Raw genomic sequence first — 17350 nt, 5'->3', positions numbered from 1 at the left:
GAAAGTTATATTGAGTGTATGTAATGTATCACAGGCCTAATGTGGGAGAAAATGTTTATAATGTAGATTTAGTTGTAATTACTTTAAATGCTATTTCTGTTTCATGTTGGAAGCAAATATATGCTAGAGAAACAAAATTTATATACATCTCAAAAATGTAAATAACAGACCATTATCTCTTAAACATTAAGTGTATACTGGGAACATATATTTTACAGATAATTCCATTTTAGTATTTTTGTGAAACAAATGAAATTGTTTGATTAATAAATTTAACAACATTAAATATTACATGGTTTAAATACATGGAAGGAGTTTAAAACATACATGAAGCACTCAGATAATGTAGGAAGTTGTTCATTGTTAAGTGCCTTGTTCAAGACATGCTTAAGCTAGAAAATGAAACACGTCCTGGAAGGTATGAAATTTTAAAATATCAATTTGACATGTGGTGCCTAATGTCAGTATCTGGAAGGTAAAAGAAAACTAACAAAGCTACACAATGTGCTATCTGTGCTTTGCCCACAGCAAATATCAAACTCATATGTGTGAGCAATACATGCCACTAAATTTGCCAATCAGCTAACACTGAAAAAATGAAATTTGGAGATCATGCCCATTCATTATTTTAGTTAGACTTAAATTAATAAATGGTGTGACAGGCAGATAAAGATTTTCTATGTTTTTAATAGAAAATATGAATATTTACACAAGTGGCATAAATGCAATGTCTATAACTTAATCACAAAACAATACAGATAAAAATAGACAAACTTTATAACCAATAATGGATATCAAATAATAAACTGTTTCCCTCAATCACTTAGCACTGCAACAGAGGCCTCATAACTCTAAAAATCTGGTTTTGATTCCTACAGGTGGTACAATAGATACCCCATTGTATTTAGTCATTTTTTTTTTATTTGATTGTACATAAGGTTTCACTCAATTATATACAATGATGAATGAAATATTACTACAGAAGGAATATTTTTATATTTACCTTTAATTCTACTACAGCCTGATGACATAGCAACAACTGCTATTGAGAAGATAAATGGACTCCTGGAGTCTTTCATGGGAATTAATGACAACGAGCTAGGTAAGTGTTTAATATTTTTATCAACTACATCGAATATTAACAAAAAACTTTGTGAAATTAAGCAGAAACATTGGTAATTTTTAATAATCCTTTAATTTGGAAATACTTAAATAAAAATGTATTGAATACAAACTTTTGATCCCTCTGGTGGTGAACAAGTACTACTAATATCATAAATCTCATTAAGCATGCCATAAGAGATGTTTGACAGTTAGAATAACAATGCATGTTAAATTATGTAGACAAAGACATATGTTAAAGTGATATATCTTGTATATTAAATTACAGCATGTAATGTTTTGTGCTGGCAAAACATGAGTAGTTAATTAGTTATTTTTGTTAACAAGAATTCTTAAAAATCTATCAAACTTTTGCCCTAAAATTTTTCAGTTGCTTCTGGCTTATATAAACTATAAGTTATGATTTTAAAGTAAGAAAGAATAGTTTTAAAACATAGATACAAACGTTATACTTGTTTTAAAAATCCTTACTATAAGAGTTGTAACTTTAATAAAATAATACTTATAATCAGTATGTAAATTCAATAACTTAGTTTCAATAGCATGATGTTTTCACCAGTTTATCTTATCTCCAGTTCTCTCCCACTATGTCAACAGTCCTATTGTTTTGCTGTCATGTAAATAGAATGAAACTGTTTCCTGAAATTCCCATTGAAGTGTTAATGTGAGCCAAATAATTAAAGTGGGTAGTCCATAGTCCATACAATACATTAGGTATCGATAACAAAACAAGGGTGTACATCTCTGTCTGTCTGTGTAGTTGTCACAGCTCCAAATAGCAAGAACTGAGAAATTTGAAAATTTTACATCCATACCAAGTGGTCCCTGAGGGTATGCACCTAGGTCTTATTACTGATCCACATGGGTACAAGCATAAGTGCTCACAGTATACCCTGTAGTTTATCAGTTAAATTAGGTAATGTTTTAGTAACAATGCCTTCCACTAACAGCTTTTATGTTGCTTTGCAACAAAATTGTAACCAAATATTGTCTATGATGTCAGAAAAACCCATAGGTTTAATAAATCTTAATACAAAATGATGAAGACCCTGTAATTCAACTGCTTTCAAAAAGGTGGACTTTTCTTATTCAGAGGCAAACTGTTTGACAGTTTCTTCTTCTGAAGAAAAATCCACTTATTGTTGTCATCACTGTATGTACTGAAAATATAAAATGAAATATGTAAATAAAAGAACAAATATTTGATTTCTTAATATACAGTCAACATTGATTAGACTTTATACAATATAACAGAAAATACTTAAACTTAAATCATTTCGGTATTAAAAATTAGATCAGTATATTTACTTTAATGATAAATGTTAGGCCCTTGTTAAAATATAAACCAAATAAGCTGTCCAAAGCCAAATACTTTTGCTAGTAAGGAATAGTATTGTATTTTTCTGTGTAAATTAATTATTGACAAAATTGTCTTTGAGAAACATCCAATATTAAGCCTTGAGCCCTAGTTCTATGAACAGGATACTGTTGCATTCTGGTGTATAAGACAATTTAATACTATTAACTTAACTTATAACACTAACTTTTCTTTTAATTGCACATCTATCATTTTATTTCACAGGTCAGTCAGGTGTGTATCAATAAAGCACACACTAACTGAAAGTACAAAGCTCCAAAAGGTTTGTTTTTAGTTCAACACTCCTAACTATTAAAGTAAAATGTTTAATGTCTAATTAGAGAAAAATTTAACATTACACGATTGTCTACTACTGGTATACGGATTTAGTGGTTGGAATCTCAACATGAGCTAACACAGATTTCAATCTTTGTCACATCAACGCTTTCATAAATGTTATTGAATAACTTCTTACCATAAGCCTGAAAAGTGCAAGAAAAATATAAAATGAACGATCACAAAATCTAGGGTGTTCCGAGAAACTTTCTAATATCTAGTTCTTTTTATTCTAAGCCACACAGATCTGGGAGTTAGGCCACGACAAGGAAAACCCCAGCCAGTTCGTTACAGCAGTTGATAATTCAGATTTAGAAGAGTTTGGATTCACAGACAACTTCATATTTGATCTTTGGGGAGCAATAAGTGATGCCAAGTCAGGCAGGATAAAGAAGGAGGAAGTAAATTCCCCCTTCTAGTCTATGACTTCTGTTTTGATAGATTTCCAAGATTAGCCATTTGTTTGGATATTTAAGTGACCTCATGTGATACAGTGATAACAGAGTTTCTCGTAATATTTTTTAATGAAAGTTTTTTTTCTAAAGTATTAGGAAATTGTGATTTATGCATGACAGATAAATATTTGTCCCAGATTGCAGTTCGTTTTTGAATAGGAGAGTTGTAACGTTTGAGTGAGCTGTGAATCAGGTTTTGAAGATTGGTGGAAGAATAGTTTTTCTCCGTAATCTTCAAAATCATACAAACTGGTGGTAGTTTTAAAAACGTACAGTTGTGATTTATGCAAAGATGAACAAAGTCCAAAGTGCATCATATCAATTTTTACCTAACAAAGAAGAAATAAAATGTCATCTAAGCAGCTAAAGCTTTTCTTGGTGGTGGTATTTCACAATATTCAAGACGTATCACAATTTCCTGATGCCTTTAATATTTCAAGAAAGCCAACTAACTTAAAACTAAGTGTAAATTGATATAAACAGTTAACAACTTTTATCAACGAATAAGTAATTTTAGTAACAAAATATTTGCTACATATTTTATAAAATGTAAAAAACAACAAGCCTAAATTATGATAATTAGGTGTTCATGATTTAATTAGGTGTTCATGATTTTCCATACATTGATATCCTATTTTAAGCCTTTTTTCAAACAGGTAACAATGCTATGCAGTAAGTGAACCTTTCCATCATAATTACGCATTGTGTTAATCCTAAATTCTGTAGGAGTGTGCAGGTGTTTAGTTAATGAGGTGGCCCCAACTTTGCAATTAAAAGATGTAAATAAATTATTAGGTGGTGTTTTGGTAATTTTTTTCTCGGTTTTTGTTTCTATAAAATATGGGTCCTGAACATGTTAAGAACATAATTTGATGTTTCAATCACAGCTCGAAAATATGAGTTGGACAACTTTCAATAACAACTATACATTAACAGTAAAATGAAGGTTAAAGTATTATGAACAATAGTATTTTTTCCAAGCAACATAAGTATACAAACTTATAAAAAATAAACAGTTACTAAACTACTATAATAATATCAAAACTTACCTATACTCTATTTAGTGTGTTAGTAAACAGCAAGATAAAACAAGAATATAATTTAATGTATGGTCTCACTTATGTTTGAGATGGCAACAACTTTCATTATGTAGTACCAGTTTATCACAAAATATTCCAGTGGAGGTAAAATGTAATTTTTACAATGGTTATTGCCTCCCTTTGTCTTCAGTACAAATTTATCACAGAAATAAGATAGACAAATGTGTGTGCATATATGATTGAGGTTTGACAGAAACACTGCATCGATGTTCCAATTCAAGGGCAGATCATTAGTTACCTTTTTACCGATTGCTGTACTACTATACACAGGTGTCTAAAGAGTGCACAATAAAGATAGGACAAATCTTCCTATTGTACTCTACTTCCTCTAAAGTCTAGGCTTACACCTAAAAGTAGAGAGTATACAGTTAGGCTTACCTATAAGTCTTTTGTTCAATTAAAATCATATGTTTAAATGAAATAGGTAGATGTCGAGAAATGGACAAAATATCCTTTGAGAAGAGGAGATTGAACATCAAATACTTTCAAATAAACACCAGTGACGAAAATTGTGTAGTATAAAAGGGTAGGAAGAAATTGGAAGGATGAGAAGGTTGGTGTACAAGGACTGCCCTCTGGATGTGTGTGTGTGTGTGTGTGTGTGTGTGTGTGTGTGTGTGTGTGTGTGTGTGTGTGTGCGCGCGCGCGCGCAGAAATAAGTGGAAACATTCAGTGAAGTTATTTATTAAAGTTCATACACTTACAATAAAGAAATTGAAAATGGGCAATGTTCTACAACCTCTATTGTATAATTAAATAAGGAAGAAAAATTCCTCTATAACATCTATATTTAAGTTTAAATACAGTAAAAGTGCCAAGTGAAATTAATAAATATTTACAGTAATTACGATTCTAAAAAGTATTTTAAATAAAATAGGCTGTCATATATCAACCCTGTGACCCTGCAACAGTAGTATTAACTTCAATATCTTGTTGGCAATTGAAATATAGCATCAACTTTGGGAAATAGATTAAAAAACAAACACAGACTTAACAGTTAAAATCACTAAACTCATTCTTACTATACAAATGAATTATTTTCTTAGTTTCTTCACAAGAATCTCACAGGTTCAAGAATAAATAATCACATCCAAACTTATAGGCTGTCATCCTTAACTGCTGGACACTCCACTGGTTTTGGTCCCTGGTGAAATGTAAAGAATAAAATTACCTAACACAAACATTGTACTTTCTACAGTTCAATTTATAGCATCAGGAATACTGAATGAAAATCAAAATATTTCTTGGCTTACAAAATCAAAAACAGTTTGCAAAGACTGCATACAACTATGGGAAGAAATGATCCAAAAATGAATATCCACTGACTGAAATATAGAACTAAAAATAAAACCTGTCATCGTTTAAGATTTACTCCACCAAGTTTTGCTTAAGAGTTGAGCAGAAAAACAAACCAGTCATGAAAATACATTTACCTTATAGTTTTCACACACTAAGCCCAGGAAGTTCCTCAAAGCTTTCTCTTGGTTTAGTTTTGAATATACCTATAAAAAAAGTTTTAAATTCTATCAGTGTTTATATGGTCCTTCCATGTTTCAATTGTAGACAGGGTTAGATATAAATAGGAATGTATATGCCCTCAAGATTTCTTCACAACTAGACAATACCATCTATATAAATATAATAGTAATTGTCTGTTTCATGTTCATGTACCTATTTCATAATGTGTACATGAATATTCACCAAAACTGGAATGGAGCTTTATTAGGTCTATACAGGACTCTTGAATGCAGGATTTGATGGCTGGTGTTGGTTGGAGCAGAGACAGCTTGTGTGGTTATGGATTGAAACAACAATACACACAAACACATGCATTCTGATATTAGGTAAATATAATACAATGTAAAGTAATATCTACATAAATATAATAGTAATGTCCATCAATATAAATACTTTACCTATAGATAGACCTTTACCAAATTCTCAAATTTTGCATTTTGTGATCTTTATGGATATTTACCACAAATTTACACCCTCTGGATGGATCTTCAAATGTGGCATGAAGGTTTTTCAGGTTCATAGGAAGATGGAAATAGGCAGTTTTACACTGTTTTCCAGTTTTTACAGGCATTATTTACAATTACATATAAAAGGGAAGCAACTTTGTGTCCCAAGATAACTTTCATTCATCATGTATACAGTTAAATTCCATCTGATGAAAGGTTATGTCTGTTAGTTTATATATAGTAAAATAATTTAATTTCTCAATTATATTTTTAAAGGAAGATCAAACAAACAGATTTAAAACAAATAAACACTAGGTTGTAATTAATTATTTAGTTACATGATTACACAACTGGAAAATTTATCACTAATTTTGAAACATACAAGATTAGACTTTCACAACAATTGAAACAATGCAGCTTCCTCTTACTTTTCTACTCTTGCATAGTATAGACAACTCAGTATGAATGACCACAACATTTAAAATCAAAATGTCCCACACTCTCTTCAGCAGTTTTACTAGACTAACCAATATTTATATTTTCTGTACATTACAAGGTATCAGGTTTCAAAATTTTTACAAAAATCACTGGCAAAATTTACAGAATATTTCATCACATTTTGATTAAGTAACTTGAATTTTGAAAACAAAGTTTAAGAAGCAAGATGTATTACAATTATTCATACCACACTAGTATAAAGAAATTAACAGGAAGCACAGTTAGAACAGTTGAAATTACTGGTACACTGAACTTAAAAAAAGGTTATTGGAAACTCATTTTCTCAAGTAAATCAAAAAGGACACCTTCATATTTATGTTTGAAATTAAATCTTAAAAATAAAAGCCAAAGGTTAAGATGCACAGCAACAGTAAGTTGAAAGAATTTGATAGTCATGTAAATATTAATTTATGTATCAAGTTAAGAAAGTACAGTCATATGAGTTAGGACACCCTATGAGAGCCTGTGTATTTGTGTAACATGTTTGGATATTTAATCTCAATTTCAACAATACTGAGAGATTATAGGAATATAACTAAACAATTAAAACTGAAGAAAATACTTTAAGATCTCTGTAAATGTAATTCCACAAAAATGCATATTCTAACAGAAGAAAAAGTTAGGACAACATACCCCTAATCGCTAGTGTTACCCCCCTTGGGTGAAATAACTGCAGTGAGACGCTTCTTGTAGCCATCTACCAGTCTCTGACATCGGTCTGAAGAAAGTTTGCCCCACTCCTCAATGCAGCTGTGACATGCTCGAGGGGTTTCTTGCATGAACAGCCCGTTTCAAGTCACCTCACAATATCTCAATGAGATTAAGATCTGGGCTTTGACTAGGCCATTCCAGGACTCTCCATTTTAGTTTTCAGCCAGTTCTTGGTAGATTTACTGGTATGTTTTGGGTCATTGTCGTGTTGCAGGGTCCAGTTCCATTTCAGCTTTAATTTTCTTACAGATGGACTCACATGATCCTCAAGCACCCTCTGATACACAGTAGAATTCATGGTGGATTCTATGATTGTGAGCTGTCCAGGTCCTGCTGCAGCAAAGCAGCCCTAAACCATGACACTTCCACCTCCATGCTTCACAGTTGGTATGAGGTTCTTTTCCTGGAATGCTGTATTTGGTTTACACCAAACATGTCCTCTGTTCTGGTGTCCAAATAATTCAATTTTGGACTCATCTGTCCAAAGAACATTATTCCAGAAGTCATGGTCTTTGTCTACATTCTCTCTGGCAAACTTCAGTCTGGCCTTGATGTTTCTCTTAGAGAGCAAAGGTTTCCTCCTTGCACATCTCCCATGCAAGTTAAACTTGTGCAGTCTCTTTCTGATTGTAGAGGCATGCACTTTCACATCAACAGTAGCCAGAGCCTCCCATGATGACATGTTAGGGTGTTTGGAGACCTCTTTTAGCATCTTGCAGTCTGCTCTTGGGGTGAACTTGCTTGGACAACCAGACCTGGGCATATTGGCAGTTGTTTTGAAAGCCCTCCAATTGTTGACTATTTTCCAGACAGTGGAATGGCTGATTTCAAAATCTTTTGGAATCTTTTTAAATCCCTTACCAGATCCATAATCTGCTACAATTTTCTTTCTGAAGGCCTCAGACAGCTCTTTTACTCTCACCATCATGCTCACTCTCACTTCAACAGTCAGGAGCACACCAAACTAAATGTGCGAGGTTTAAATAGAGCAAGCCTTATTCAAATGCTGAATAATGATCTTCTAATCATGTGCACCTGGTGCAATACACCTGTGTGTGCATTGAGCCATTAAGTGGGAATAAATGTGGGGGTGTCCTAACTTTTTCCTCAGGTAAAATATGCATTTTTGTAGAATTACATCTACAGAAGATCTTAGTATTTTCTTCAGTTTTAATTGTTTAGTTATATTCCTATAATCTCTCAGTATTGTTAAAATGGAGATTAAATATCTATATATCCAAACATTTTACAAAAATACACAGGCTTTCATTGGGTGTCTTAACTTTTCACACGACTAACAGTCTACCTTTTCAAGATATACCTGTCAAAAAAAGACTAATTTTAATAACACTAGATCATGTTGCTGTATCAAGAATCATGTTCTATTCAAAGACCACTGAATGTTGCAGGCAAGATGTAATTAAATAGTTGTTAATATAAGTGTACATCCATTAAAAAGGGATTAATACCAAATATTAATAGTTAAGAATAGTTACTAAGTAGTTAAAACTATCTTGTGTTCCAGAATTAAGAGCTTTGTTTGTTTTTGAATTTTGTGCAAAGTTATACAAGGGCCATCAGCGCCAACCGTTCCTAATTTAGCAATACAAGGTTAGAGGGATGGTAGTTCGTCATCACCACCCACTGCTAACTTTTGTGCTACTATTTTACCAATGAATAGTGGGATTAATCATAACTTTATACACACCCCCATGGCTGGTAAGGGCGAGCATCTTTGGTGTGACAAGGATCCGAACCCTCAAGTAACAACGAGCGCCCTTCACACCTGGGTGTGCCGAATCATATTAAGAGGTTAGTTAGTTAATGATTAAAAACAAATGAACACTTATACCATCGCTAAACCCACGGGTAAGATAGAGAAAATGCTGAAGATAAAACAGAAGTAGAAAATTAAGATATACGAAATAAAATGTGAATATGGGGAAGTGGGTTATTGACATCAGTCAGACTGAAAGGTAAGTACAGATTACAGCAGTGGGCATTCCACGAATTTTGGCAAGTTGCTGCGGGTTGCACATTTCTACTATATGATTACCTAAACAATTGTATAAAAACCTCATCAGGTTAATTTCACAACTTCCGGGTGTCGTGGAGAGCAGGTTAGAAACGGTACACAGACCGTATTTTGCCTACACCTGGATTATAGGAATACAAAAAAAAAAAAAAACCGTAGGAAACAGTCATATCAGAACACGTACAAACAGCAAAGTTTTATTGGACGAAACTATAGTTATAAATAAACCTCCTAAGCTTATTAGAAATAATAAAATTTAAAACCAAAAAAACAAGTCGAGATAAGGAGACATCAAGTCACTTTGTCTTAACTGATATGAGGCGCGAGGTATCGTAGAATGTTAATCGGCGATTACTGTAAATAATATTTCACTATGTGCGGAAAATACACAGTCTTGCAAACAATTCCTGATAACGCCTTGAAGCGTGTCAAAACATGTAGCATAAGCTGAAAGAATGTTACATTTTCAGTTTATTTTAGCAGCATACTTACCCCATTTATCACTACTCTCGGAATGAAAGTAATATGGGGTTTTTGACTTTCCGTCTTCTTTCCCATCTCGTGCTGCCATCTATTGCCTTGATCAGAAGTTAGACATTTTTCAATAGGTCTGTAGTCAATATTTAGTTTCCTGGCGCACTAAACATACAGATAAATAGGAAATTCGTTTTTATTATAATTTCATTTCAACCATTTAGCACTCTTTCTAAAAATTATATTTAAAAGCAACACCCGACACGTTTTAATTTTACAAATCGTGCTTCACAAGAACGATTCCGCCCTGGACGTAAAAGACGGTAGGTGGCACCACTAAATAGCGTATTTCTCTATTCATAATATAACTAACTTTAATAAGATTAAGATTAATTCAACTACAGAAGTTTGTTATTAAGTTACAAAACTTTTATTTTCTTAACAAGATTCACTAATATTTCTATGGGTACGAAATCAGGAAAGAAAAGGTTATAACGCTTTTCGGGATAAATGTTGTTAAATTACAAAAAAAACGGTAATATTTTAATCTGAATGCTAAAAGCAGTTGCTTTTCACGAGATATTATCGTTTATTAAAATAAAAACTTAATGTATACGTCCATGGTCCAAGCTCGCAATTAATTAAGCCGAAGTGAAAATTAAAATTGTTTGAAAATAATTTAAAATTTATATCAGAAACAAGTGTTCTTAAACATTTTGGAGGACTTTTAAACTTTCAGCTTTAAATCACCCAATAACTCGAACAACTTGTGTATACTGTTTTTTTGTTGTTATTGTTAAATTTGGACTATTTGTACTGCACCTGTTGTGGGTATCACAGCAAGATTTAAGTGTGATACGAGCTTATCAATGAGATAGCCAGTGGAATATAACTGTTCTAAGCAGAAGTGATAAAATATTTGACTAAGTAGTTAGAACTATCATTATTTGAAGATGTAATCATTAATTGCATCACTAGTGCAGAATAGGTTTTAAACAGTTTGAAATCTGACAATAAAATATTTTATTTATTTATTTATTTATTTATTGGAAAACGATAGTGATTTACAACAGACAAAGGGAAGGCATTACCATTGGTCCTGCTGACTGTGGGTGTGAAGATGACATAGCACAGTGGACAAAGGGCAGTGATAGGTCAGTATTATTCAGGAGACATACTGCACAGGTCTGGCAAAGGCCATGAAATTATAAAAATACAAATAAAAGTCAACCCCTTCAGAGGTTTCTCTTTCAATAACTGTTGTTAAACAAGAAATGTTTGTCTTCCCATAAAGAAATAAATACAGTTGACACCTGAAATATCTACCTTAATATTATACTTAAACACTTAGAACGTAGATTAAAATTCTATTAATACCGTTTTGATTGATATAGATGTAAGTACCAACAAACAGATATCGGAAGTAACGCATAAGACTGAAATAAAATATTTATATTATGAACAGGATGTTAAAACTAATTCATCTTACCTGGACTAGATTGCCATAACATTCCTCGCGACCATGCTGACACTGGAAAACCCACGTTCCATTCTTTAGTTGTTTCTCCTGTAAAAGTAATACATCGAAATACGGAATAAATCTCCTCTAAATAGGTAACAAATCATCATTTGAAATTTTAAAATAATATGTGATAAAAATAACAACCTTACTGACATAATTTATCATTATGAAACCACCTGATCTGGAATGAATCAAATCCAATCTTAAAAAGAGAAATACCAGTAAACTGATTTAGGAGTAACCATAAACCTGATCTTAAATAAAACACCAACAATCTGATCCGGTATTAACTACATATCTAATTTTATACATGAAAAAAGAATAAACTCTCATTTTGTAATATACTCTTCAAAAAAAGAAACGCAAAAGGCAAAATATGAGACAAATTGTTAAGTTTATTCCGGGTAGTTCTGTATGACATGTGTGAAACTTTGCACATTCACTGCTGAACATCCAAAGTCTGCAAAGGCGAAGTCCACGCTCACTAGGTGAAGTTTAACGTCACTCAACGTCAATAACGAGTATGCCCCCCGAGAGCATCAATAATTGCTTGGCATCTTCTGCCCATGGAAGCGATGAGATGACAAATCACATCCTGTGGAATGGCTGTCCACTCAGCCTGCAAAGCTGCTGCAAGCTGAGGTAGAGTATGCGGTTGAGGTTGTCGCCGTCGCAGACGTCAGTCCAACTCGTTCCAAAGATGTTCGATGGGATTTAAATCTGGTGATCTGGAGAGCCATGGAAAACGTTGATGTTGTGGTGTCTCAAGAAGACAGTGGTGAGTCGGGCTGTGTGAGGACGGGCGTTGTTGACGTTGTTGACGTTCACCATGATGGGTTGCACATGGGGCCTAAAATCTCGTCGACGTATCGTTGAGTCGTAAGATTCCCTCGAACGTGCAAAAGGTCTGTTCTGGCATTGTAGGCGATGGCAGCCCACATCATGACGCTGCCACCACCAAATCTGTCAACATCCCGCACACAGTTTGCTGCAAAACGTTCACCTCGGCGACGGTAAACACGGGTCCTTCCATCCTGCCTACGAAGCATAAAACGTGATTCATCGCTGAACCAAACATGCCTCCATCGTCGATGAGGCCATACCCGACATGCCCGAGTCCACTGCAGCCGTGCTTGACAATGTTGCTGGGTGAGGATGACGCCTCTAACTGGACGTTGACGTTGAGAACAGCATCTCGTAGACGGTTGCGTACGGTCTGATCGGAAACCCTACGCAGCCCTGGTATGGTTGAGGCAGTAGACGACGCAGTGGTAGTTCAATCCCGAAGGTGACGTAACCGAATATTGCGATCTTGTGCGGGCGTGGTCACACGAGGTCTGCCAGATCGTGGACGGTCACGAGCTGATCCATGTTGTTGGTGACGATTCCATAGCCTTGTGATGGTGCTTGGGTGGACATTCACAACTCTGGCAACATCTGATCGAGATTCGCCTGCTTCCAAGCGACCAATGGCATTGTTGCGTTGTGCTTCAGTCAGTCTTGGCGTAACTGTATTGCGTGTCGGTGGCTTAACACTGAGCTATGGAAACCGAGAACCCGTCACTTTTATAGGGATTTTGTACATGTTGCACGTGCAGAACATGCAGATCTCTCAAACAAATTTATTGGACACGCATGCGTTTTGGCGAAAAATCCGATGTTTTCCTCCGTTTTCAAAGTGCACAACTTTTATTGTCATTTTGGTCTGACAATCAGTGCCTTAACACGTGTAACATCACATACTCTGAGCTTGTAACGTTATTACATATATTTCTCTTTAAAATAACAAAAAATATCCCTTTTGCGTTTCTTGTTTTGAAGAGTATAGTAAAAAAGGGAGGGAACTTAAATTAACAGAAATCCATTTTCTGCTGGTAATTTCTCTGCCACAGACGAATAAAACTCAAGATGTAAAATATCGATATTGAACGAGTGTTGTGAAATCTAACACCACTGCGAGAGTTGCGAGTTATTTTCATCGCAATACATTTTACCTAAACAGTTACTTTTAACAATTCTTGAATCCGTCATTATTTTATTTCTACAGCGCATATTTATGTATACAAGACATTTCACTAGTAATAATAAACGGTGTTATAACACTAGGTTTATTTTCCCTTAGTTGGACAGTCAACGTTTCGTTTGTAATTGTGTGGAACGCTACTGAAAAGCTGTAGAGTGAAACGTTGTGTTCAATTATAAACAAATAAATCTGGTGTTTGCCTTGTTGTTTTTTTAATTTCGCGTAAAGTTACATGTGGGCTATCTGCGCTAGTCATTCCTAATTTAGGAAAGGGAAGGCAATTAGTCATCACCACCCATCGCCAACTCTTACCAACGAATAGTGGGATTGACCGTTACATTATAACGCCTCCATGGCTGAAAGGGCGAGCATGTTTGGTGCGACGGGGTTTCGAACCCGCGACCCTCAAATTACGAGTTAAACGCCTTAATCCATCTGGTTATGCCGGGCCAGAAATCTGGTGTTAGTACCAAAGTTCTTGAACCAGCATATAACGATATATGAAACTATTTATAATCGTCGTAATGCGTTAGTATTAAGCCTATTAAATGTTTAACACTACACTATCTAATCAGTTACAAATCCTCAAGAAAAAGAATAGTATAAAAAACACTTATTATAGTAAATGGTTTATATCAATACTATTACCACTACAACAGTGGTTTGTTATCAGTGATGTCGAGAAAACCCACTTTTAGAGAAACATACATGTAAAAATGGTTCGTTCGGGTTGAGAAAATATTTTACGTAGAAGAGCGAACGTTTCGACCTTCTTCGGTCATCGTCAAGTCCACAAAGAAAGAGGTAACTGACCGGAAGCTGAACACATGTTTAGAAGGGGTTGTGTAACTGAGTGGCGGAATATAAAGGGCGTGCTTAGATGTTTGAATATATAATTTTATATTATTTATTTATTATTATTTTTAACATAGGTATAAAGGTGTTCCTTTGTATTGGTTTATAAACTCAGTTACACAACCCCTTTCAAACATGTGGTCAGTTATTTTTATATGCAAAAACGGCATATAAATTTCTCAACAAGTGGGTTTCTCGACATCACTGATGTGGTCAGTTACCTCTTTCTTTGTGAACCTGACGATGACCGAAGAAGGTCGAAACGTTGTTCGCTCCTCTACGTAAAATATTTTCTCAACCCAAACGAGCCATTTTTGCATATGTAATATGCGTTTTGTTACATTCCACCTGGCCTGGTGACCTCTGAATTAAGTAAAATGCGTCGTCAGCACTGAACAGCGTAAACACTGTGTGGTTAGAATATTATTCTTATACACTTTTCCAATTATTTAAAAAATTTTAAGTGACCACATAAATATAATGCTAAAAAATGGAATAGGCCTAACATTGATGTCTTATGAAAAGTAAAATTCATTATAATCATGCTTTGTTAACTTGTACAAGATGATCACAACATAATCAGTCGATATATGACTCTTACATTCACTTACAAAAATTGAATAAAGGGTCTCTTATTTAACGTAATATATATTAGAAAACTAAGTACCTTAATGAAAACATTTCATGAGGAAATTCAATTTAACATCCTGTCACGTATATACACACACGCAGAAAAAAACAAGATTCACGATAAAAGCAGTTTCACTCTTCATTGTAATGTAAATCACTTTCACGTATCAGCCCCCAAATATAGTCCCTCATTATGTTTTCATTATACGCTCCCAAATCACAAAGGCAAAGTCTAAAGAGAAAAATAGGTCTCTTTCATTCACTTTAGGCATAAGCAATTGGGAAAGAACACTTTCTGCTCAGGAACAAGAAAAAGTAAAAGTTTTGTTACATAGTGTTATAGAAATATAAACTTTTCACATTATCGACATTTCTTTAACGTAATTTTACACTTTAGAATAAAAGGTGTACACTTACCCACGCCTTCCCATATGGCACTAGGTCCACCTCGAAGATCGACCTAACCTTCTTGTAGGCTAACCATAACTGTTCGACGATGAAGTCAATACTATCTGGACACAAAGCTTCGTAATAGACGCCAACTTGTACAAGCTTGTTGGGCTGGGCATCGAGCTGCTGGAAAAAAAAAAAAGACATTTTTAAACAATTCATCATCCCCAATAGATATGTAAATATTCATTAAAATACAAGTCAATTAATATTGTAAAAAAAACAAACTTAAAACAAAACCCTCACTTAGTAAAATACCAAAATGGAAACCAACAAGGATTTAACAACGTCTCACCAAATCACTTGTTAATGCAGATAATTTGGTTATCAATAAATTATTCCAACAAATGTAAACCCCTCACCTGTACGAGGTTACAAATTACCTTGTTTATTTGTTAAACCCAAAGCTATACAATGGACTGCGTGTGCGATGCCCATCACGGGTGTGAAAACCCGGTTTTAAGCGCTACATCGTAAGATACTGGTATACACTCTAATTTAGGTAATATAAATATGTACTTTAAAAGCTAAGAAATAATTCTTCCTTCTTTCTTGTAAGAATTTAATTGACATGTTTTCGGTTTGCAGTCTGACAAAAACCCTTAAAGACAAAACTGAAAAGTGTTGACTTAACATACACAATATCTGATAATGTTATTGTTTTATTGTTTGATCATCGTGTGTTCCATAAGTATCCCCCTATTATTTTTCTTTATTAGTACTAAAAGTAGTAAGAGTGCTGGTTTAATTTTTATTATATCTTGCGTTGTTAACTTAAAACGTGGAATTAGGACTAACGTAAACTCTCCAACCTGTCCAATTCCAGCGAAGTACTAAATTTAACAGGTGTATTCTAATTATTTAGTGATAGCATTACACATGAGCTAGTAATGGTACTAATACAATAATTACCAATTGAACGGATTTTGGTTTAATATCTGTATTTGCCGTATTTAAATCCTTACAACAACACATCATTCTTTGTAACGTAACTATTATATTGCAATTGCTACAACTACAAATATTAACCGAAATGAAACAAACCTTTGTACATTGTACTTCATCATCGCCCAAACCCGTGCTATAGATTATCCAGATTACAGACTTCAATGTTCGACATACACCTATACTATTAGTATCACTACAGATTTTCATGATACGAAACAAAACGGTTGTACGGGTAAATAGAATATAAAAAAAACAAACAACCTTCGAACTAACACAGAACGCAGAAGAAACATGGTAAATATCGAAATATTCATTTCAGATTTTCTAATCCTTTGTGTAATTTATATTATTAATTCTAAAAACTGTACGCTACGTTAAGCTTAAGGTTTTATTTCGTCTTTTTCGAGCACAATTTCTATCTTAACAATTTCACATATACAGGGTGTTCGGAAAGTCACTGTGCAGTTTTGTCTGTTAATAAATATATGAGTGCACAGTGACTTTCCGAACACCCTGTATTACATACCTGACAACACGAGGGGTAAGTTTATTACTCAATCAAAAAACCTTGAATTAATGCCAGCATCTACTCCACACATTTCTAAAAAGTACACGCAAAGAAATTATAATACTTGCTCTCTTTACATTTATTTAAATATCTTAAACCATTAGTACAATATACTAATACAAAATACAAGCATATAACACTCACCGAATTCAACACAGAGAAAATGATAAATATGCAACACACAGTAGAAAACTCCGTCATATTTAGCCTAGTCTGTCCCTTTCGCCAGTTTAAATCGATACGACAGTGACGTACATGTAAGTCATGTACTGCTGCGCGCCCTCTATTGGTTAATCTCAAAT

The 17350-nt window shown here is 34.0% G+C and overlaps 2 protein-coding genes across 7 annotated transcripts in view; one reads left to right on the top strand and one right to left on the bottom strand.

Annotated features, from left to right (window-relative positions):
• The window catches only part of LOC143236678 (PDZ domain-containing protein GIPC1-like), a 22286-nt gene extending 18228 nt beyond the window's left edge, over nt 1-4058 (top strand). The window contains exons 5-6 of the mRNA XM_076475080.1: nt 1021-1102; nt 3053-4058. Of these exons, the coding sequence (XP_076331195.1) occupies nt 1021-1102; nt 3053-3234 (264 nt within the window). The 3' untranslated portion in view covers nt 3235-4058. The remainder of the gene's footprint in view (nt 1-1020; nt 1103-3052) is intronic.
• LOC143236679 (gamma-interferon-inducible lysosomal thiol reductase-like) lies at nt 670-17350 on the bottom strand. 6 transcript variants are annotated; one of them, XR_013019653.1, is made up of 8 exons: nt 17193-17350; nt 15500-15658; nt 11542-11619; nt 11144-11239; nt 10071-10217; nt 5804-5872; nt 5393-5514; nt 670-2282 (listed from the first exon to the last, which is right to left on the bottom strand). XR_013019653.1 is itself a non-coding variant. In XM_076475083.1 (7 exons), exons 1-7 carry the CDS (start codon nt 17247-17249, stop codon nt 5467-5469), a joined length of 654 nt encoding a protein of 217 aa, XP_076331198.1. In that variant the 5' UTR covers nt 17250-17350; the 3' UTR covers nt 5039-5466. The 6 variants fall into 6 exon arrangements, 3 of the variants coding, with proteins under 3 accessions (XP_076331198.1, XP_076331199.1, XP_076331197.1); XR_013019654.1 differs by having other exon boundaries at nt 15500-15655; nt 17193-17328; XR_013019652.1 differs by lacking the exon at nt 17193-17350 and adding an exon at nt 16577-16702.

Source organism: Tachypleus tridentatus, chromosome 13 (genome assembly GCF_004210375.1).
Source record: "Tachypleus tridentatus isolate NWPU-2018 chromosome 13, ASM421037v1, whole genome shotgun sequence".
Classification (NCBI taxonomy): Eukaryota; Metazoa; Arthropoda; class Merostomata; order Xiphosura; family Limulidae; genus Tachypleus; species Tachypleus tridentatus.
This window is presented reverse-complemented; position numbering and strand designations above follow the sequence as displayed.